The following is a 17720-nucleotide window of genomic DNA, read 5'->3' as shown; positions in this document are numbered from 1 at the left end:
AGAAAGAGGTGTGAAATGAAGATATAAGGGATGTATTTTTTATGATTAAAAATAATGTTAAGGTCTTTAGAAAAATGGAAAAAGGTAAGCAGCAGACTCCACTGTTCCTAACTTGTAGAAAGTATGAAATAATTTGTCAGAAAATATCCAGCTATAATATATCCTGCATGTTTTGGGGGGACAGGCTAGAAAGTGCAATGCTTTTCTCTGCAAATCTGTCATTCTGGGTACCTGCATTGGTATTTTGTAGGAAGGACTGAAGCACCTAGTGAAATTTTTGGTTAGTGCATTTCAAATGGATGAAAGGGCTCTGATATCTTAGTGCAAAACATCCATATCCACACACACACAGGGTGGGAAAGGGGTGGGGCAACATATAGAAAAGTATAGGAGGCATGAATGATTAACACTCCACAAGCAAATGAATGAGTGCTTGTTGTTATATGACAGAAGGAACCAGTATTGACAAATTAGCTCATCCCTATCACCATATAATGGGACGTGGGTGGCGCTGTGGGTTAAATCACAGAGCCTAGGACTTGCCGATCAGAAGGTTGGCGGTTCGAATCCCCGCGACGGGGTAAGCTCCCGTTGCTCGGTCCCTGCTCCTGCCAACCTAGCAGTTCGAAAGCACATCAAAGTGCAAGTAGATAAATAGGTACCGCTCCGGCGGGAAGGGAAATGACATTTCCGTGCGCTGCTCTGGTTTTGCCAGACCAGAAGCAGCTTAGTCATGCTGGCCACATGACCCGGAAGATGTACGCCGGCTCCCTTGGCCAATAAAGCAAGATGAGCGCCGCAACCTCAGAGTCGGCCACGACTGGACCTAATGGTCAGGGGTTCTTTATCACCATATAAGCTTTGCACAAAGAAATCAGGATGGATCTTGAATTAGAATCATAGAGTTGGAAGAGACCACAAGGGCCATCGAGTCCAACCCCCTGCCAAGCAGGAAACACCATCAGAGCACTCCTGACATATGGTTGTCAAGCCTCTGCTTAAAGACCTCCAAAGAAGGAGACTCTACCACACTCCTTGGCAGCAAATTCCACTGTCGAACAGCTCTTACTGTCAGGAAGTTCTTCCTAATGTTCTTCCTAATTAACTGGTCAAGACAGCCTGAACCTAAAAACTACAACGAAAGCTCCATGTAAATGCATGAATATGAATTGTACCCTTCAGTCAACCCTGATTCCAAACACAGTACTCATGGACTTGGTCTTCCCTTCCTGCCTTTGTGTAACTGTACTTTTGGTGCAGAGCTTCTTAAGCATCTAAGCATATTCTGAAACATAACATATCATTTGCCACAACGTACCCACTTAATACCTGGCTCCAACACCCTGAGTACACCTCAACATGGAAATATGAGGACCCACTGGCTAAATTGACATACAAACTGCGGGACAAGGACAACTGCGACTTTAAGGAAGAATGGGAACTTTTTACAAATTATCTAAAAAGACAACAAAATGAACTGGACTCCTTGGCAGGTTTTGAATAAACATACACAAATTTATTGGTTGATAACATGGTAGATAGATAATGTAAGGATACGTATAATTTTAGAACATGCAGAGAGTAATATGTGCTGAGAAATCACAGAGGGGAGCTGAGGGGGACTCTCGGGGGGGAGGGTTTGATAGGGGGTGGGGAAAGGGGAAAAATGAATATGATATGTTTTTATATTTTGTTATGTTGAAATTGCTAATAAAAACAATTTTTTAAAAAGGAAATAAGAGGACCCACAAAATGCTGAAGCCTAAGCCCCATGCAGGTGTTGGAATTCAGAAAAGAGTAAATATGTGGGGGGGGGGTGGGGTTGTGTTCAGTAGTCCCCCCCCCCCCCATTATCGTTCCCATAGCCCTCTGGAATTGGAAAATGATGGGTCCATGGGTACAGGAGAACTCCCCACTTTACATAGATGCCCCCCATGAGTTGTGGGCAACAGAAGCAACAACAGAGGTAGCACAGCTCTCATGCTCATGCCTCCTGAGCCTCTCACATTTACTCCTCCCTGCCTTGCAATGTGTGCATTGAGCTCCATCGTTCCATTTTGTTCTATTGTTCTGCTTTGTTAAGCAGTTCAGCCATGCATTATCCAGAGTCTACGTGTGCATTCTTGCAGTCTTAGCAAAACAAAAGCATTTTTTTATAGAAGGCTGATGCTGGGTCTCTCTGGGTCTATCAGTCTAGCCAGATCACATCAAGTGCTATGAGTGATGCTAAGATGTTTGTTTCTCTTGATGCAAGCTGTTGTCTTTATGAGGTTTTCCTTAAGATTTCCATCTCAAATCTTTCTAAATGCCTCTTAAAAGCTCCCACGTTCCCATTATCTATCTGTCTTGCTTACTAACTGCAGACATGCATTATGGAGCATGCCCCATTTCCAAAGAGAAAAATAGACAATGCACTCAGTGCACTTGAGGTATAATAAAGACTTCTTATCATAAGGAATAAACAACTCAATAAGCAGCAATAAACTTAATTTGCCCATTAGATATGCTTTTCGGAATTCTGACATTTCAGTTGAATATAATGCTGAAGCAATGAGGCCTATAATTGAACAGCCAAAACTTATCCAGAGGGGAACCAAAACAAATGTTCCCTGCAAACACTACCATTATGATAGCATGTTGTTATTTTGATTTTTAATAAATGTTGCAATTGTCAAATTAAGGCTTTTCTTTACGTTTGAAAAATTTAATTGTCACATCATTCACAATTAGGATACATGTCCGCTATATGAAAAAATACAACACTTCAGAATCTTTAAATGCTGGGAGGCATCCAAGTAACTTTGGGCGCAGAGAATTGCTTGCACATATAACCTGGGGCTGGATTTTTTTTATTGAACAAAAATATACATGTGTGCACACTGTTGCAATGGCACATCTCTCACAGCATTTAAATCTGGTTTTTATGTGCTATTTAAAATTAAAGTGTTTGTTACATTAAGTTGCTAGAGCCACCAATGGATAAGACAATGATTCTAAGCATATATATATTTAAACAATTCCTGGTAAGATGTTATATACACAATCCAAGACATTATCTGTTCCTTAGCTGACTTTATAAGCCCCAAACAGTTTTCTTAGGGAATAATAGACATTTAACAAAAAAGGGAAACTAAAGTTTAGATGGAAAAAAGGAAAACTAAAGTTTGGATGATAGTTTTCTAACTTCAGCAAATATATACAGTATATTGCTGAACATATTTACGGTGCTTGAAGAAACAGGCATGGCCATCTCAAAAGGAATGAGTAACAGAGCAATCCCACTGTTCCTCCTTCCCTCCTCCTCCTCCTTGCATGTGAGAGGAACTGGGAGGGGTTTGGATTGGACTGAAATGTTTCCCTCTGCCAGTCTTGCCAACTATTGGCAATGAGGACAGGTAGAACACTCTTCCATCTGCTGCTGAATGGGCAGATGGGTGAGATTGCTGCTGGTGAGCTTCCTGCTAGCAGCAGCCCACAGAAAGCCCCACATTGGAGGTGGCACCTACTCTTGCCCCAGCCACCATGCATAGCATGGCTGCGAATGAGGTGATGGCCTCCTGCTGAGTGGGACTTGGGTTTGCAGCCAAAGAAGGGCATGTCAAATAATGCCAATAAATATTCTGACTTTTGGAATGACAAAGACTGCTTATGTTTGCTGGACGGAGGGGAGACAACTCTTTTGAAAATGTTAAGCAATGAGTACCACATATTGTATAAAACAAGGGCCTAGAGAGGGGCTCCTGTCTCCATCATTATTAACATTCAGCATTCCTGTTTCCCCAGGCACTTAGTGGCTGAAGAATACTGTTTCCAGTATAAGTTTGGTAGTCATTTTCATATTATTTGCGAATAGATCCCCCCCCCAGGAGCAAATAACATGGAAATGAGCACTAGACCTGCACTATATTCCACTATCATTACAAAAGTGGTTTTTATGTTGTGTGAAAGCTCAAATATAATGTAGAACCTATCAAGGGAAAGTCATGAAACCAAAATAAATTGCCATGTGAATGTGGCCTTCGGCCCTGACTCTAGTTTGAGCTGTATGTGTGTGTGTGTGTTTTGTGTGTGTTATCTTTTTATGCATTGTATGAGCCTGCAATCCAGCACTGGGACACATACAGGGTAGAAGAGTAGTAAAATGAGGCTGGGTTTCTTTCGATAAGAAGAAACAACAAAATTACTTGGTCAATGAACTTAGCTGCAGCATTCCCTGTATCACAGCTACAGCTTAAATGTGGGCAGTTTTGCTCTGTGCTAGCCAGGCTATAAAAGATATCCAACCTGCACTGTTACCACTTTCGTAACAACCAAGTGAAATGTAATTCACTTGACTACTGGTGTTACAGTAACATGGCTGCTGGCTAGGTAAAAGTATTTTGACATTATAAAAATAAAACTAATCAGTGTGTATATTGGCGGGTGGGCGGGGAGAAACACGCAACTATGTTATCACAAGCTATAATGGCCACTCCATTTTTCTTCAAAATACCATCATTGTTAATGTTATCTAGTGTCACCCTTTTTTTTGCAGAGGGCTGATAATTACATTTAAAGCAATTTGCCCCTAAAACCCATTCCTCATCAGTTATAGTCACAATTTAATGTCAGAATGCAGAGCTTTCTGTAGAGAAAACCAATTATTTTAAAATGCCAAACAAGATCAGATTGAGGAAAAACCACACACAAATACTTATGTTGCCCCTCTACAGCTGCTGTTTCTTGGCACTTAAACAACCTCTTCATGGGTTTATCACTGGGGGCTTAACCCAAGCCCTTAAGAATGCTTCTGTATCTTTTGAGCTGTAGGAAAATCTCTATTAGCTGGCAGCCATGAACTGCCCCCACTCTCCTATCTTCAGGCACAGCAGCCATTACAAAGATGACAGGATGTATTTTAAGCCCGTCTGCAGCCAGAGTTCACCCATAGCTAAAGAGCTGCAGAGTTCTTGTATGGCTACGCTTCCTATCTGCACAGTACAAGCTATTGTACAGAAGGCTGTCCACAGGCACTCCATATTTTGCTACACGGATACTTGTCACATCAGCTGATGAAAAGCTCATGTTGGCCCAAACCTTCATTGATATGGCTTGGATACTGACTACCTGTGTGCAGAACTCTGCCCTGGGGGTGGGGCTCCTGTTTACCCTTCTCCTTGCAGTCCCTGTGCCCATTAAAGAGCTGCTCCAAATGGCTGGGACATCCTTGAGAATAGTGTGAGAGTGGGGAACAGGCTGAATGGAGAATTAGTGAAAAAAGCCTCCGACTGTGCATGGGAATGCACCTCTAGCAGAAACGTTCCCTTCATTGAAATGAAAGGGAAAGCCATGGCAGGCAGATTTGTGGTGGTTGTATATTGTGGGATTCACCCCTCATCTTTAGGAGCTATTCATCAGAAAATAGGCATCCCTGGCTTATCCCCCCTCCCCCCCGGCAGCGTGATTTGTTCAGGAGGCGGAATAGCTCAGTGGTGTACATGCGCTGCAGACGAAATGGACCAGGTTCAATCCCAGACATCTCTCATCAAAACATGAAAAACCTCCATCTGAGAACCTAGAGAGCTGCAGCCACTCAGAACGGGATATATTGGTCACATGGAGAAGATGCTTGATCTGGTACAAGGTAGGCTCAGCAATCACAATGTAACTTCTCATTATGTTGTCCTCATAGGGTCTCTGCTCTTGATGCCAGATGCTCATTGTATCTCCCTGATATGTTATTGAGTAGAACAAATCCCTTACCAGACAATTCAGAAATACAGTCGTACCTTGGAAGTCGAACAGCTTAATTCCCGATAGTTTTGGCTCCTGAACATCGCAAACCCGGAAGTGAGTGTTCCAGTTTGAGAACTATTTTTGGAAGCTGAACATTTGACGGGGCTTCCGTGGCTTCCGATTGGCTGCAGGAGCTTCCTGCAGCCAATCGGAAGCCGTGTTTTGGTTTGTGAATGTTTTGGAAGTTGAACGGACTTCCGGAATGGATTCCGTTCGACTTCCAAGGTATGATTGTATGCAGTTACATGAGAGACATATGCTTTATTCAGGCACCAACTTTCAATATGTGAGGGTGGATTGTGTGTGCTCCTCATACCAGTTCCTTCATGCCCTCTGCATGTCCAAGTGTGACCGTATGGATCAGGGAACCTTCCTGATCCACTCACCATGGAGGATCCCACATATTATAGAACTCAAATATTTTCCCCCCAAGGTTTTGCACTGCACAAAAGCCTCAGTGAGTTCAAGAGGCTTCTCCACTGCAGGACTGTCTCTTGGGAGTATGGAGGGACACTGGGAACTGGGATGAGGACAGAGATAATGCACTCATGCACACCCTTCCCTCCCTTTGTCTTTATTTAAACCCCATTACAAATACCTACCGTATTTTGCGCCCTATAGGACGCACCGTCCCATAAGGCGCACCTAGTTTTTTGGGGGGGAAATAAAGGAAAAAAATTATTCCCCCCCCAGGCGCGGGGTTGGGGAAGCCCGAGCTTCCCCCGACCCCAGCCCCCAAACAGGCAGCTCTCTGCAAGCCGTGGGAGCCCAGTGCTGGCTCCCGCTGCTAGCGGAGAGGTCCGCGAAGCCTGGACGCGCTGAGCTCAGCGCGCGCAGGCTTCAGCATGCAGGCACCTCTCCGCCAGCAGCGGGAGCGCTCCCGCTGCTAGCGGAGAGGTCCACGAAGCCTGGACGCGCTGAGCTCAGCGCGCGCAGGCTTCAGCATGCAGGCACCTCTCCGCCAGCAGCGGGAGCGCTCCCGCTGCTAGCGGAGAGGTCCGCGAAGCCTGGACGCGCTGAGCTCAGCGCGCGCAGGCTTCAGCATGCAGGCACCTCCCCGCCAGCAGCGGGAGCGCTCCCGCTGCTAGCGGAGAGGTCCGCGAAGCCTGGACGCGCTGAGCTCAGCGCGCGCAGGCTTCAGCATGCAGGCACCTCTCCGCCAGCAGCGGGAGCGCTCCCGCTGCTAGCGGAGAGGTCCGCGAAGCCTGGACGCGCTGAGCTCAGCGCGCGCAGGCTTCAGCATGCAGGCACCTCTCCGCAAGCAGCGGGAGCGCTCCTGCTGTTTGCGGAGAGGTCCGCGAAGCCTGCATTCGCCCCATAGGACGCACCCAGATTTCCCCTTCATTTTTGGAGGGGAAAAAGTGCGTCCTATAGGGCGAAAAATACGGTACGTAGGGCTGGGTGTTAAAATTCTGAATCTGAGTTGTATTTCACTGTACTATCTCTTTATACTTTATCACATGTTTGGAAGAGAAGCAACCTATTTGAAATGCACCAATATCCAGACTGGGGCCTGAGAACTGATTGTGTATTTGTTGTCAGTATCACCATCTAAGAATGATATCAAAGCATTGGCACCACCTGCAGCTTGGCTAGGCACCCTCCGGTTTGCCAAAGGCATCTCAGCAGCCCTGTTCCAGACAGGAGATTTGGTTCAAACCGTGCCTCTGACAGTACTATTATATTCTCTGACATCTCAGCATGGTTAATCAAATATGCATGTGCATTTTCAATATGCATAAAGTGCAGATGAAGACAATAAAGTACCTTTCACAATCAGGTTCCCTGAGTTCCTAGCAACTCCAAATTGATTCATTGCTATGCATGTGTATACACCTGCATCTGATTTGGTAACATTATATATCTTCAGGCTGCCATCCTCTAGGATAAAGATTCTGAAGAGAAGGGGGAAAGAAAAGAACCACACAAACCAGTTATTAACAGGATATTGTTCTGAGCATTAAAGCCGTAACAATGATGTAACGTTACTTTTAATATTTGGACATTAATCATAGTTGATGTTGTCTACAGCAAACTGAGCACAATCCAGATAGATTTTCATCTCGGTGTATCATTCATCACTGTACTAGACACAACAGATTAGGCATACCAAAATGGACTAATAATCTATCAACACCAGTAGCCTGAATTCTTCTCTGCTCAGCATCAGATTCTTCTGAGGAAGGAATAAATCCACAACAAGAAGTCTAATTATGTTGCGTTTCCTCAGGTGAAGAATACTCCTGATCTCAGATAATGAACTATTTATAATATGAAGTATGTGACCTATGTAATTTTCACAATATTAGAGAAAGTTATTAGTCATCTGGCATTGCTTATATTCTGACCAGTTAAATAACGAAAACAGCACAAAAAGATTGCCATAACTTTGGTGCATCACTATTAGAGATGAGCCAATCTGTGAATTTCAGTTTCACGTTTTTCCTACCATAGTTCAGTTATTCACGGTCCCACATCAGTTTGTGAACTATTGTTTTGTAAACCCTTGTGCAAATTCAATAGCCTTTTACTGTGACATTCTCCTAACAAGCACATTATTGAGTCCAGTTGTGCCTAATATACACATTTTGCAAGCAATATCTCCTAATTTATTTTTGTATGTTATTTGCACTAATATGTGCATTTTTAAGCACATATTACTTAAGAATATAAGAAGAGCCCACTGGATCAGGCCAGTGGTCCATCTAGTCCAGCATCCACTTCTCCAAGTGGCCAACCTGCAAGTAGAATTTGAACACAAGAGCACTCTCCGCTCCTGCAGTTTCCTGCAACTGGTATTCAGAAGCATTACTGCTCCCAACTGTGGAGGCAGAACATAGCCATCATGGCTAGTAGCCTCTCCTCTATCCATTTGTCTAACCTTTGCCCTAGTGTGTGCAGTTATCCATTCCTGGGTTGGAGAACTGCACTGCAAAATTCAGAGACGTTTGTATTTTGAAAGATGGCTGCTTTTCAGTTCCTGTATTGTTTCAGTGTAAATTCATTCCGGAGGTCTGTTCTTAACCTGAAACTGTTCTTAACCTGAAGCACCACTTTAGCTAATGGGGCCTCCCGCTGCTGCTGTGCCGCCGCTGCACGATTTCTGTTCTCATCCTGAGGTAAAGTTCTTTACCTGAGGTACTACTTCTGGGTTAGCGGAGTATGTAAACCGAAGTGTTTGTAACCTGAGGTGTTTGTAACCCGAGGTACCACTGTAAGTTCATTTTAAAATGAGAACCAAATTAATTTTCCACCCTAATCATCATAGCCATAATCAAAAACCACACTGGGAGTTGTTAGGTTTGGCATAAATTTGTAAGAGTGCTCATGCACTACAGTTCCCACTCATTATTGTACCACATCAGAGTGCATTATAATGGACAATACCCCATCACAGTGCTATCTCATTCTAACTCAAACCCAAATACTTGTGGGTTGTTGTTGTTGTTGTTTTGTATTCATCCACAGAGGAACCAATTGCCATCCCTTCCCCTTATTTGACTGCAGCCCTAAAATGGGAGAGGGCAGAGTCAAGTGACCCAAAGAAAATAATCCAAGCCACATTTTTCTGAAGAGAGAGAAAATTATTACTACTATCCATTGTATAACATTGTTGTGCCAGCTGCAAAATGCAAGAGCAAACCATAACATGAGCAGAGCCAGAGAAACTAATTTGGAGTTAATTATCACAGGCTGTGTTCAACCAACTGTCAAACACAAGAGAATTCTCACACCTGTGCTTAATGTTTGAGGTGATCAGGTGTCAGGTTTTTTTATTTTTATTTTAAAAAGCTAACTCCCTGGGATTTGCTTTTCATGATGGCATCCCCTCCCGCCCACCCTCCCTAGTTGAGGTAGAGTCACTTAGCCTTGCTTTGGTTTGGGTCGCCTGTTTTGGAACAGGGGCTGGGTAGGAATTTTTTCCATTTGGCAGATTGGCTTTAGTCATTTGGTTTTCACCTACCCCTTAATAAATTGTCACAGCTTGTAAGGTGGCGGTTAGGTATTGGCTCAGTTGGATTGTGTGGAGGGGAGGTGCTGCCATCACCTGCCCCTCCAGGAACTGGGTATTCTGTTAAAGGAATCTGGGGGTCCTGGATCTTGTCCGAAGTCTGCTTGAGGGGCTAGGGCCATGCCAGGACCACAGGAACCCTGCGGTGAGCTTAGGTTGGTCCTCATGGACCTAGCTCCCTTGTCTGGTTTACCCCATTTGACGATCACCCTGAGAGGTGGAGTCAGTTATAGTGGGGAGTCAATGCCTAAGCCAATACCACTCATGTGATTTCAATAAAGTTGTGGCCAAAAAATTTGCCCCAAAACTTAAACTAATATAAGTGTCTGTGTGTATTTATTTTGGGGGTGGGTCTTGGGGCCTCGAGATGCAACAACAACCAACGCTGAAAGCGCTTTATATATGCAGGTGCAGATTTAGAAAGAATTACTGTAAGTTAGGTATAAATCCAATACACAGAAATGCATTGTGGAGAAGACTCTGTGCCTGCTCAGTTTGCTTTCCATGTGCTAACTGTTGATGGGGCAACTTTGAGGAGGCTGCTGCTCTCCTTCCTTAGAGTTCTTAGTCATTAAACAAGGTTTGGACCGGACAACACTTGAAAAAGAGGATGCCTTCGGATAGAGGAATGTCTTCCATGAAGCAGGACCAAGAATCAGCATATCAGATGGGAGATTAGTGACAAATTGTATGAGAAGCTGGAAGGGTAGACTTCACAATGCTATCAGCATGCTGGCATTTCCAGATAAGAATGTCTATGCTCTTCAAAGTAAAGTAATACTTTTTAATTGGCATCACTGAGCTCTGCATCAAGCCACCAAGATAAAGGTTTCTTTTCCCCCAAGTTTTTTTTTTACATCCAGTGACTAAAATAGATAAAGAAAGGAGCTTTTCAAACATTTCACATTGTCTGAAAATCTTGGATGGTTACCCTTGTGGAGTTGTCTAGTGCTTAAATGCTTGAATTAAAAGAAGATAAATGATACATTATCGTTGGAAAGAAACACAGATTCTTTCTCTTCTCCCCTGTTTGGAATGCCATAATATATAAGGGTTGAACAAGGGGGAGGGACAGAATTATTAATATTCCATAAACTGCTACACACTGAGAGCAAACTAAAAGCTCAATGAATGTGCATATTGAGTGAATCTGTTATGGATAGAGTTTAGACTCTGCGGCCCTTAGAGAAAACAGTAGAGAAAAGGCATTTTAATAACAATGATAGGTAATGTGTGAGTGACAAGATGACATAGATAAAAGGGGGAACTAAACTGAGTACAAGTAAGTAAAACTGGGCCAAAACTAACACAATGAATTTCAATAGGGACAAGTGTAAAGTTCAACACTTAGGCATTAAGAATCAGCTGTACTAATATAATATGGGGTACAACAATTTAAGAAGGATGTTGACAAACTGGAATGTGTGTAGAGGAGGGCTACCAAGATGGAAAACCAAGCCTTACGAGGAATGGTGGAGGGATTTGGGTATGTGTCACCTGGAAAAGAGGGGACTGAGAGGAGATACAATAGCCATCTTCAAAAGGCTGTCACATGGAGGATGGAGCAAGCTTGTTTTCTCCTGCTCCAGAGGGTTGGGCCTGAACCAATGGCTTTAAGTTTTGAGAAAGGAGATTCAGACTAAACATCAGGAAGAACTTTCTGAAAGAAAGAGCTGTTCAGCAGTAGAATGGACTCCCTCAGAAGGTGGTGGACTCTCCTTCCTTGGAGGTTTTTAAGAAGAGGTTGGATAGCCATCTGTCATGGATGCTTTAGTTGATATTCTTGAATTGCAGGGGTTTGAAATAGATGAGCCATGGGGTCCCAAGAATGAAAAAAGATTGAAATATTGTGTAGTAGTTAAGAGTTTTGTGGAAGGGTTCAGGAGCCCAGAGTTCAAATCCTCACTCAGATATGAAGCCCTGGGCCAGTCATCTACTGTCAGCCTAACCTAACACACACAGTTGTGAGGCTAAAGTGGGGAGTGAAAGAACCATGGACACAACTCTGAGAGAAGGAGGGGTGAGGTGGAAACAACAAATGTCCCTCAACTTAGAAATGGCACCTGATGTTTAGAAAATAAGGAAGTTTAGTGCACTTTGGTGCTGTATAGAAGTGGATGAAATATGCCAAGGAAGTGAAACAGGCCAAGAAAGCAAAATACAAATATTCGTGGAGATATGCATGAAACATTTAAAAAATTGAATTGTAATAATCAGCTTGTTTTCCATCTTTTTTTTTTTAGTTACAACATTTATATACTGCCTTTTCTAATGCATACTGCATGGCATTTGCAATATCAGTTTTAAAGAGAGGGTGTGGTACCCAGTGATGACATCCTGTTTGTGCAACAGACATATGTTCTACCAGACGGGGCTTCCCTTTTTTCTCCTCCATCCCCCAAGGCTCCTGTGTGTGTTCCCAGAATTGCTCAGGAGGGATGGGGGGACCCTCTGGAACTGAGTGGGGGGGCAAAGGGGGATGCAGGGTGGGGGGAGGAGAGGAAGAAGAAGTCCCATCCTGGGGGAACGTTTCCTATAAATACAAAGACAGAGAAGCACTAAGACACTTAAAATCAACAGTGTGAGCTGCCTGACAAAACTGCCAGTGCTGAAAAAGTGTACGAGAGATAAAAGTAAGGACAATCAGCCATTCTGTCCATCTTCTATCTCCATCAGCAGAGTATGTGATGAGTTCATACTATGGAGTTTATAGAAAGGCCAAAAGTCACAGAATAGACTGCTCGATAGAAGAACAAAAAGTGGCCGATGTGAAGAGCCTGCTGAGCAGGAAATTGGGGTGGGCCCTGATCCTGGGAAGGCTATGGGATGTGAGAGGATAAAAGAGCAAATAAGTAAGTTAGAAGAGCAGTTCTTGTTTGCAAATCAATGCAGAACTTGGGGCTCATATTCAAACTGGGTCAACTTTGTAGGTCAAGTCCGACTGACTATTTTCAAGGTGAAGCAACCTTATGAATGCTCCAGCATTATTGCACATTGTGTTCAATTTCTATGAAATAATAATAATGATCCTGATCTTCTGACCAGTTTCTTAGATTACTTTTCTCACAAATTTATTTATACTAGGGATAAGCCACAATCCTACATACAGTAAAATTGGAATGAGGCCCACTGAGCTCAGTAGAGCATGTGTATTTGTTTGTTTGTTTGTTTGTTTGTTTTGTCAGCCACTTTATCTTGCCCTAGACAACCCAAAGCAAACAATCACACATAGATACATTAAAACAAAGAGGAAAAAGTAATACATATCCTACCCACTTCTAAAAGGCCACAGATAGTTAAAGGCCAACAGCCTGGTTATAGAGGAACCTTTTTGCTTGGCACCCATAGATACATAATGATGGCACCAGGCGAGCCTCCCTGGGGAGAGCATCCACAAATGGGGAGTCACTACAGAAAAGGCTCATTTCGTGTTGCCACCCTTCAGACCTCTTTTGGAGGGGGCACAAGAAGAAGGGCCTCAGATGATGATCACAGGGTCCAGGTTGGTTCATATGGGAGAGAGGCAGTCCTTTAGGTATTGTTGTCATGAACTTTCCTTATGGTTGCATTATTTAGGTGTATGGGCCACATCTGACCTGCCAATGTTTTTCTAGGATGGAGGGGAGCATTTTCAAGGAAAACCTTGGTGGGTTGGTTATACCCAGGTGTATTCCACTGCCACTTTGATCAGGTGTCAGTCAACTCTAGCTGGGGACAAGTATTTGACAAAAAATTAAAATATCAATAGTTCTTATTTTGCAAAATATATATCCATACAAGACAAACATGTTGCTCACAAAAAGGACGTCAGAACGGCATTTCCACCACAGCTTTTCTAACATAAATTCACTTTGGAACACTACATGGGAAGTTCTATGTTGAAGTCAAAGGTGCAAGATTTCATTATCAAGACATTCCAAACCATTCTGACAAATTTAATAGAGTTGAAAAGTCACCCTAATGAAAATTTTTCTTAATTTAGGAAGTCAGTCCCACTTAGAGATGGATTACTGATGCTGATTTATTCCCTGAACTTTAGCTTGGATTTTGTTTTTAACTATGCTCACTTCTACAAAGCCATGGCTCAGTGGATTATAATGACTCGTGCATTCAGGCATACAGTGGGCACTCATGTTTTAGGTTACCCTGCGCCCTTTGAGAGGTTGAGAAGATAAGTGTCTTGCTATGTTTAAAATCAACTGGTCCAATTAGAGGTAGATCTATTATCTTTGCTCCTGAAATAAATGTTTAATAAATAAAAAAACACCATGGTAGCAGTCAGAAGGAGTTCTAAAATTACTCCTGAATTAGGAGCTTTCTGTTTTAAAAATGTAAACATTGACAGTAAACCCGAGAATGGAAATCCTGTGTTGCATGCTGCCATAATTAACCACCATGAACTCTGCAGTAGGCTACACTTGCTGATGATTCACATTCTTCTGTGGATGCAAAATACAGCACTATTGAACACTCAGGCTCTTGCATGGAAAAGGCTTTCTATCGATTTTGTATTTGACCAAATGTGTTCTTGTAGACCTATTGAGTTTTTGGTGAGCCCTGCATACTGATACAGTGGTACTCCAGTTTAAGAACTTAATTGGTTCCGGAGGTCCGTTCTTAACCTGAAACTGTTCTTAACCTGAGGTACCACTTTAGCTAATGGGGCCTCCTGCTGCTGCCCCGCCGCCACCACGCGATTTCTGTTCACATCCTGAAGCAACGTTCTTAACCCGAGGTACTATTTCTGGGTTAGCGGAGTCTGTAACCTGAAGTGTCTGTAACCTGAAGCGTCTGTAACCTGAGGTACCACTGTACACTATTGTTCTGTCTGCTTCTGCCATTTATATTCATGCAGATATTTGCTTAATTCCAAACTAGACCCAGACAGTATGTTATTTTAATAGCAGCTCCAATGGGGCTGCTGAGAAAGGTTGAGGTTTTTGGTCCATGAGGTTAAATCTCCCTCCATGCTACAGTCCAAATGCAGGGGCGGCGGCGGGGGGGGGGAAACCTTACCCAAATAGGGGAACTGTGCAAATAGACCTTATTTTTAAAGCTTGGATATGTAACAATCTCTTGACCAAGCCTATCTCATACTGTCGTTGTGAAGATAAAAAGAACAGGGGGAAGAACACTGTATGCAATTCTGAATTCCCTGAGGGGAAGGTAAAAATATTAATGTCACAAATAGTTTATATGCAATCCATGTTTGGAAGGCAAGAATGTGGTAGAGAAGAATATTTTCATGATGTCAGAGCTGGCTCCGGGTCCCAGCTCACCAAGGACCAACGCTAGCCGGTAGTACAGTATCAAAGTCTTTATTGAAGAATAGTCTCCATTTACAAGTCTCAGCGTCCCAGCTCTACGTCTGAGCTTTAGACCGGCGAAGCTCTATCTGGATCTCCGCCCCCTGTGCACCAGCTTAACACTCTAATCTTACTCCACCTCTTCCTTCTCTCTCTCTTCCTCTGGGTCTTACTACCCCCCGGTGTCTCTTCCCTCCTGGACTCTTCTGACGCCGAGCTTGACCCCTCTGACTCCTCCCCCTCTCTTCGGCGGGCTTTAGGACCTGGCTCCCTACCCGGGCTGCTCACCTTGCCGCCCTCCTGTACATTTGAACTTGGCGCGCGCGCGCGTTTAACTTTCCTGATGACCGTTTCCTCGCTCCCTGACGAGGGTGTGGCCACTCCTGCCTCACGTTCTCCCTCTGCCTGCGCGTCCCCTGATCCCGATGCCTTGGACTCCTCCCCCCTACTGCCCTCTGGGGGGGAAGCTGGTCCGGATTTCCAGCTGTTACTCTCTGAGTCCCCTCTGGCCCCTTCTTCCCGAGGTGTCCCCCTTGCCCTGACCATGGGGGCCCCTTTCTGTGAATCCTCCGAGTCACTGGAGAGACTCAGAGACCTCGGACTACTGTCGTCGCTGACATTTCCTTCAGACTCCTCCCCCTCGCTCTCCGTTTCCTGCCTCTCCTGCGACTCTTCTCCTGAACCCCTGACATCCATCCCCCCCTCGAAGCCCCCCCTTCCCCCCTCCCCTTCCTCCGGCGGGGGTGCTGGGTGCTCCGTCGTTGTGGGGGTGAATGGTGGATACAGTTCGTCCCCCGTGGCGTGCATCCAGTTAGAGAAATCCGGCTCGTCCTCCATGTCTTCGCCGACCTCGTTCTCCTCTGCTTCCATCTCCGTGCCGCCATGCTCGAACCCCACGTCCTCCCCCATCACGTCCATGTCCCTCTCACCCTCGTTCCCCTCTGGGTCCGTTGCCTGCCAAGGGCCCCTCAGCCACCTCTCCTCTCCTCGATTGTCCCACCAAAAGGAGCGGTCTGAGGCAAACCCCGAGGGCGAGCCCTCCGGTGAACGTGTCTCTAATGCTGGTTCTTCGTCCGAGGTGAATCCCTGGAACGTGCTGGTAGAAAGCGTGGGTGTGAAAAGCCAGTCGTCGAAATACTCGGCTGGCATGGGCCTGTGTGGGAACAAGGCATGAAACTCCTCTTTGAGGAGAGGCTCGTCCAGGGCATAGTCCGGCACCCAACTGTTGGCGCTGGCCGGGGTACCTTCCCTTGCGATAAAATATTCTACTCCCTCTTCCCCCCATCTCGAGTCCAAAATCTCTGTGACCTGGTTGATGGGTTCCCTACTTGGCGACTCCCTCCTTGGGGGGATCTCCCTATACTGGTCTGGTGCCGTGCTCTGCGCCTGAAATCGGTGAGGTGCTTTGTAGGGCGTGAGCACCGACCTATGGAATACTGGGTGCATTCTGGATCCTTCCGGAAGTGTCAACCGGAAGGCCACCGGATTGATCTGTGCCTCAACCCGGTAAGGTCCTAGCTGCTTATGTCCGAGTTTCTTCTTAGCTAAGGATCTGGTCGGCACTGCGTGGGCCGCTAACCACACCCAGTCACCCACCTGTATTTCTTCCCCAACCCTTCTGTGCTTGTCAGCCTGCAGTTTGTATGCGTGCTTTGCCAGCTCTAACTGCCTCCTAAGCTGCTCGTGGACTTCCTGCAATTCCGCCGCCAAGACTTCCGCTGCCTGTGGCTCCCCCTCCCCTAGTCTCTCTAATCCCGGGAAGGTTCTGGGATGCCTCCCGTTGTTGGCGAAGAACGGCGTCACCCCTGTGGACACGTGCTTCGTGTTGTTGTAGGCGAACTCAGCGAGCGGCAGGTAGTCCACCCATGTCGTCGGCTGTTGATTTGCATAGCATCTCAGGTACTGCTGCATGATGGCGTTGACGCGCTCCGCCTGTCCGTTGGTCTGCGGGTGTCTCGCCGACGCTAGGTTGATCTTGACGTTCAGGAAACCCATCAGCTTCTGCCAGAAGCTCGAAATGAACTGGCGCCCCCTGTCGGACAAGATAGACCGTGGCAGTCCATGCACTCTGAAGACGTGGTCTATGAACAGTTTGGCGGTCTGTTCTGCCGTGGCCACCTTTGCGCACGGAATGAAGTGGGCCATTTTAGTGAACATGTCCACCACCACTAGCACTGCCGTTTTACCCCTCGAGCTGGGTAAATCCGTGACAAAGTCCAGTGCCACCCTCTCCCACGGTTCGCTCGGGGTCTGCAGCGGTTCGAGCAGTCCTGCCGGAGGTTTGTGTACTGACTTGGCCCTTTGGCAGGTGTCGCACCTCGAGACGTACTCCGCGACTTCCCCCCTCATCTTGGGCCACCAGAAATCTCTGGCAACGAGTTCCGCCGTCTTCTCTTTGCCGAAGTGCCCGGCGGTTGGCGCGTCGTGTAACTGTTGCAGTACTTTCGCACGGAGCTCATCTCCCGGTACATAGAGTGCTCCTCTGCGGATGAGCAATCCGTCCCGTATTTGGAACTCGTCGTTTTTCACCGTGCCCTTGCGCACCTCCTCCATCTTGGCTAGAGCGAAGGAGTCCTCCTGCAGTGCTCGACGGACCGCCTCTAGGTCCACAGTTGCGGAAGCGCACG

General features: G+C 45.6%; 1 protein-coding gene across 7 annotated transcripts in view; it reads right to left on the bottom strand.

Moving 5' to 3' along the window:
- Window positions 1–17720, bottom strand: part of LOC310670128 (contactin-6-like) — a 199204-nt gene that overhangs the window by 27166 nt on the left and 154318 nt on the right. For all 7 annotated transcript variants that reach the window (XR_014507533.1, XM_083424816.1, XM_083424818.1 and 4 more), the window contains one exon: window positions 7543–7670. Coding sequence is in view for 6 of the 7 variants with exons in the window: in XM_083424816.1 (XP_083280942.1) it covers window positions 7543–7670 (128 nt within the window). In the remaining variant the exon portion in view is untranslated. The remainder of the gene's footprint in view (window positions 1–7542; window positions 7671–17720) is intronic.

This window comes from Podarcis tiliguerta, assembly GCF_965153285.1.
Source record: "Podarcis tiliguerta genome assembly, chromosome: 2".
In the NCBI taxonomy this organism is placed as follows: domain Eukaryota; kingdom Metazoa; phylum Chordata; class Lepidosauria; order Squamata; family Lacertidae; genus Podarcis; species Podarcis tiliguerta.
This window is presented reverse-complemented; position numbering and strand designations above follow the sequence as displayed.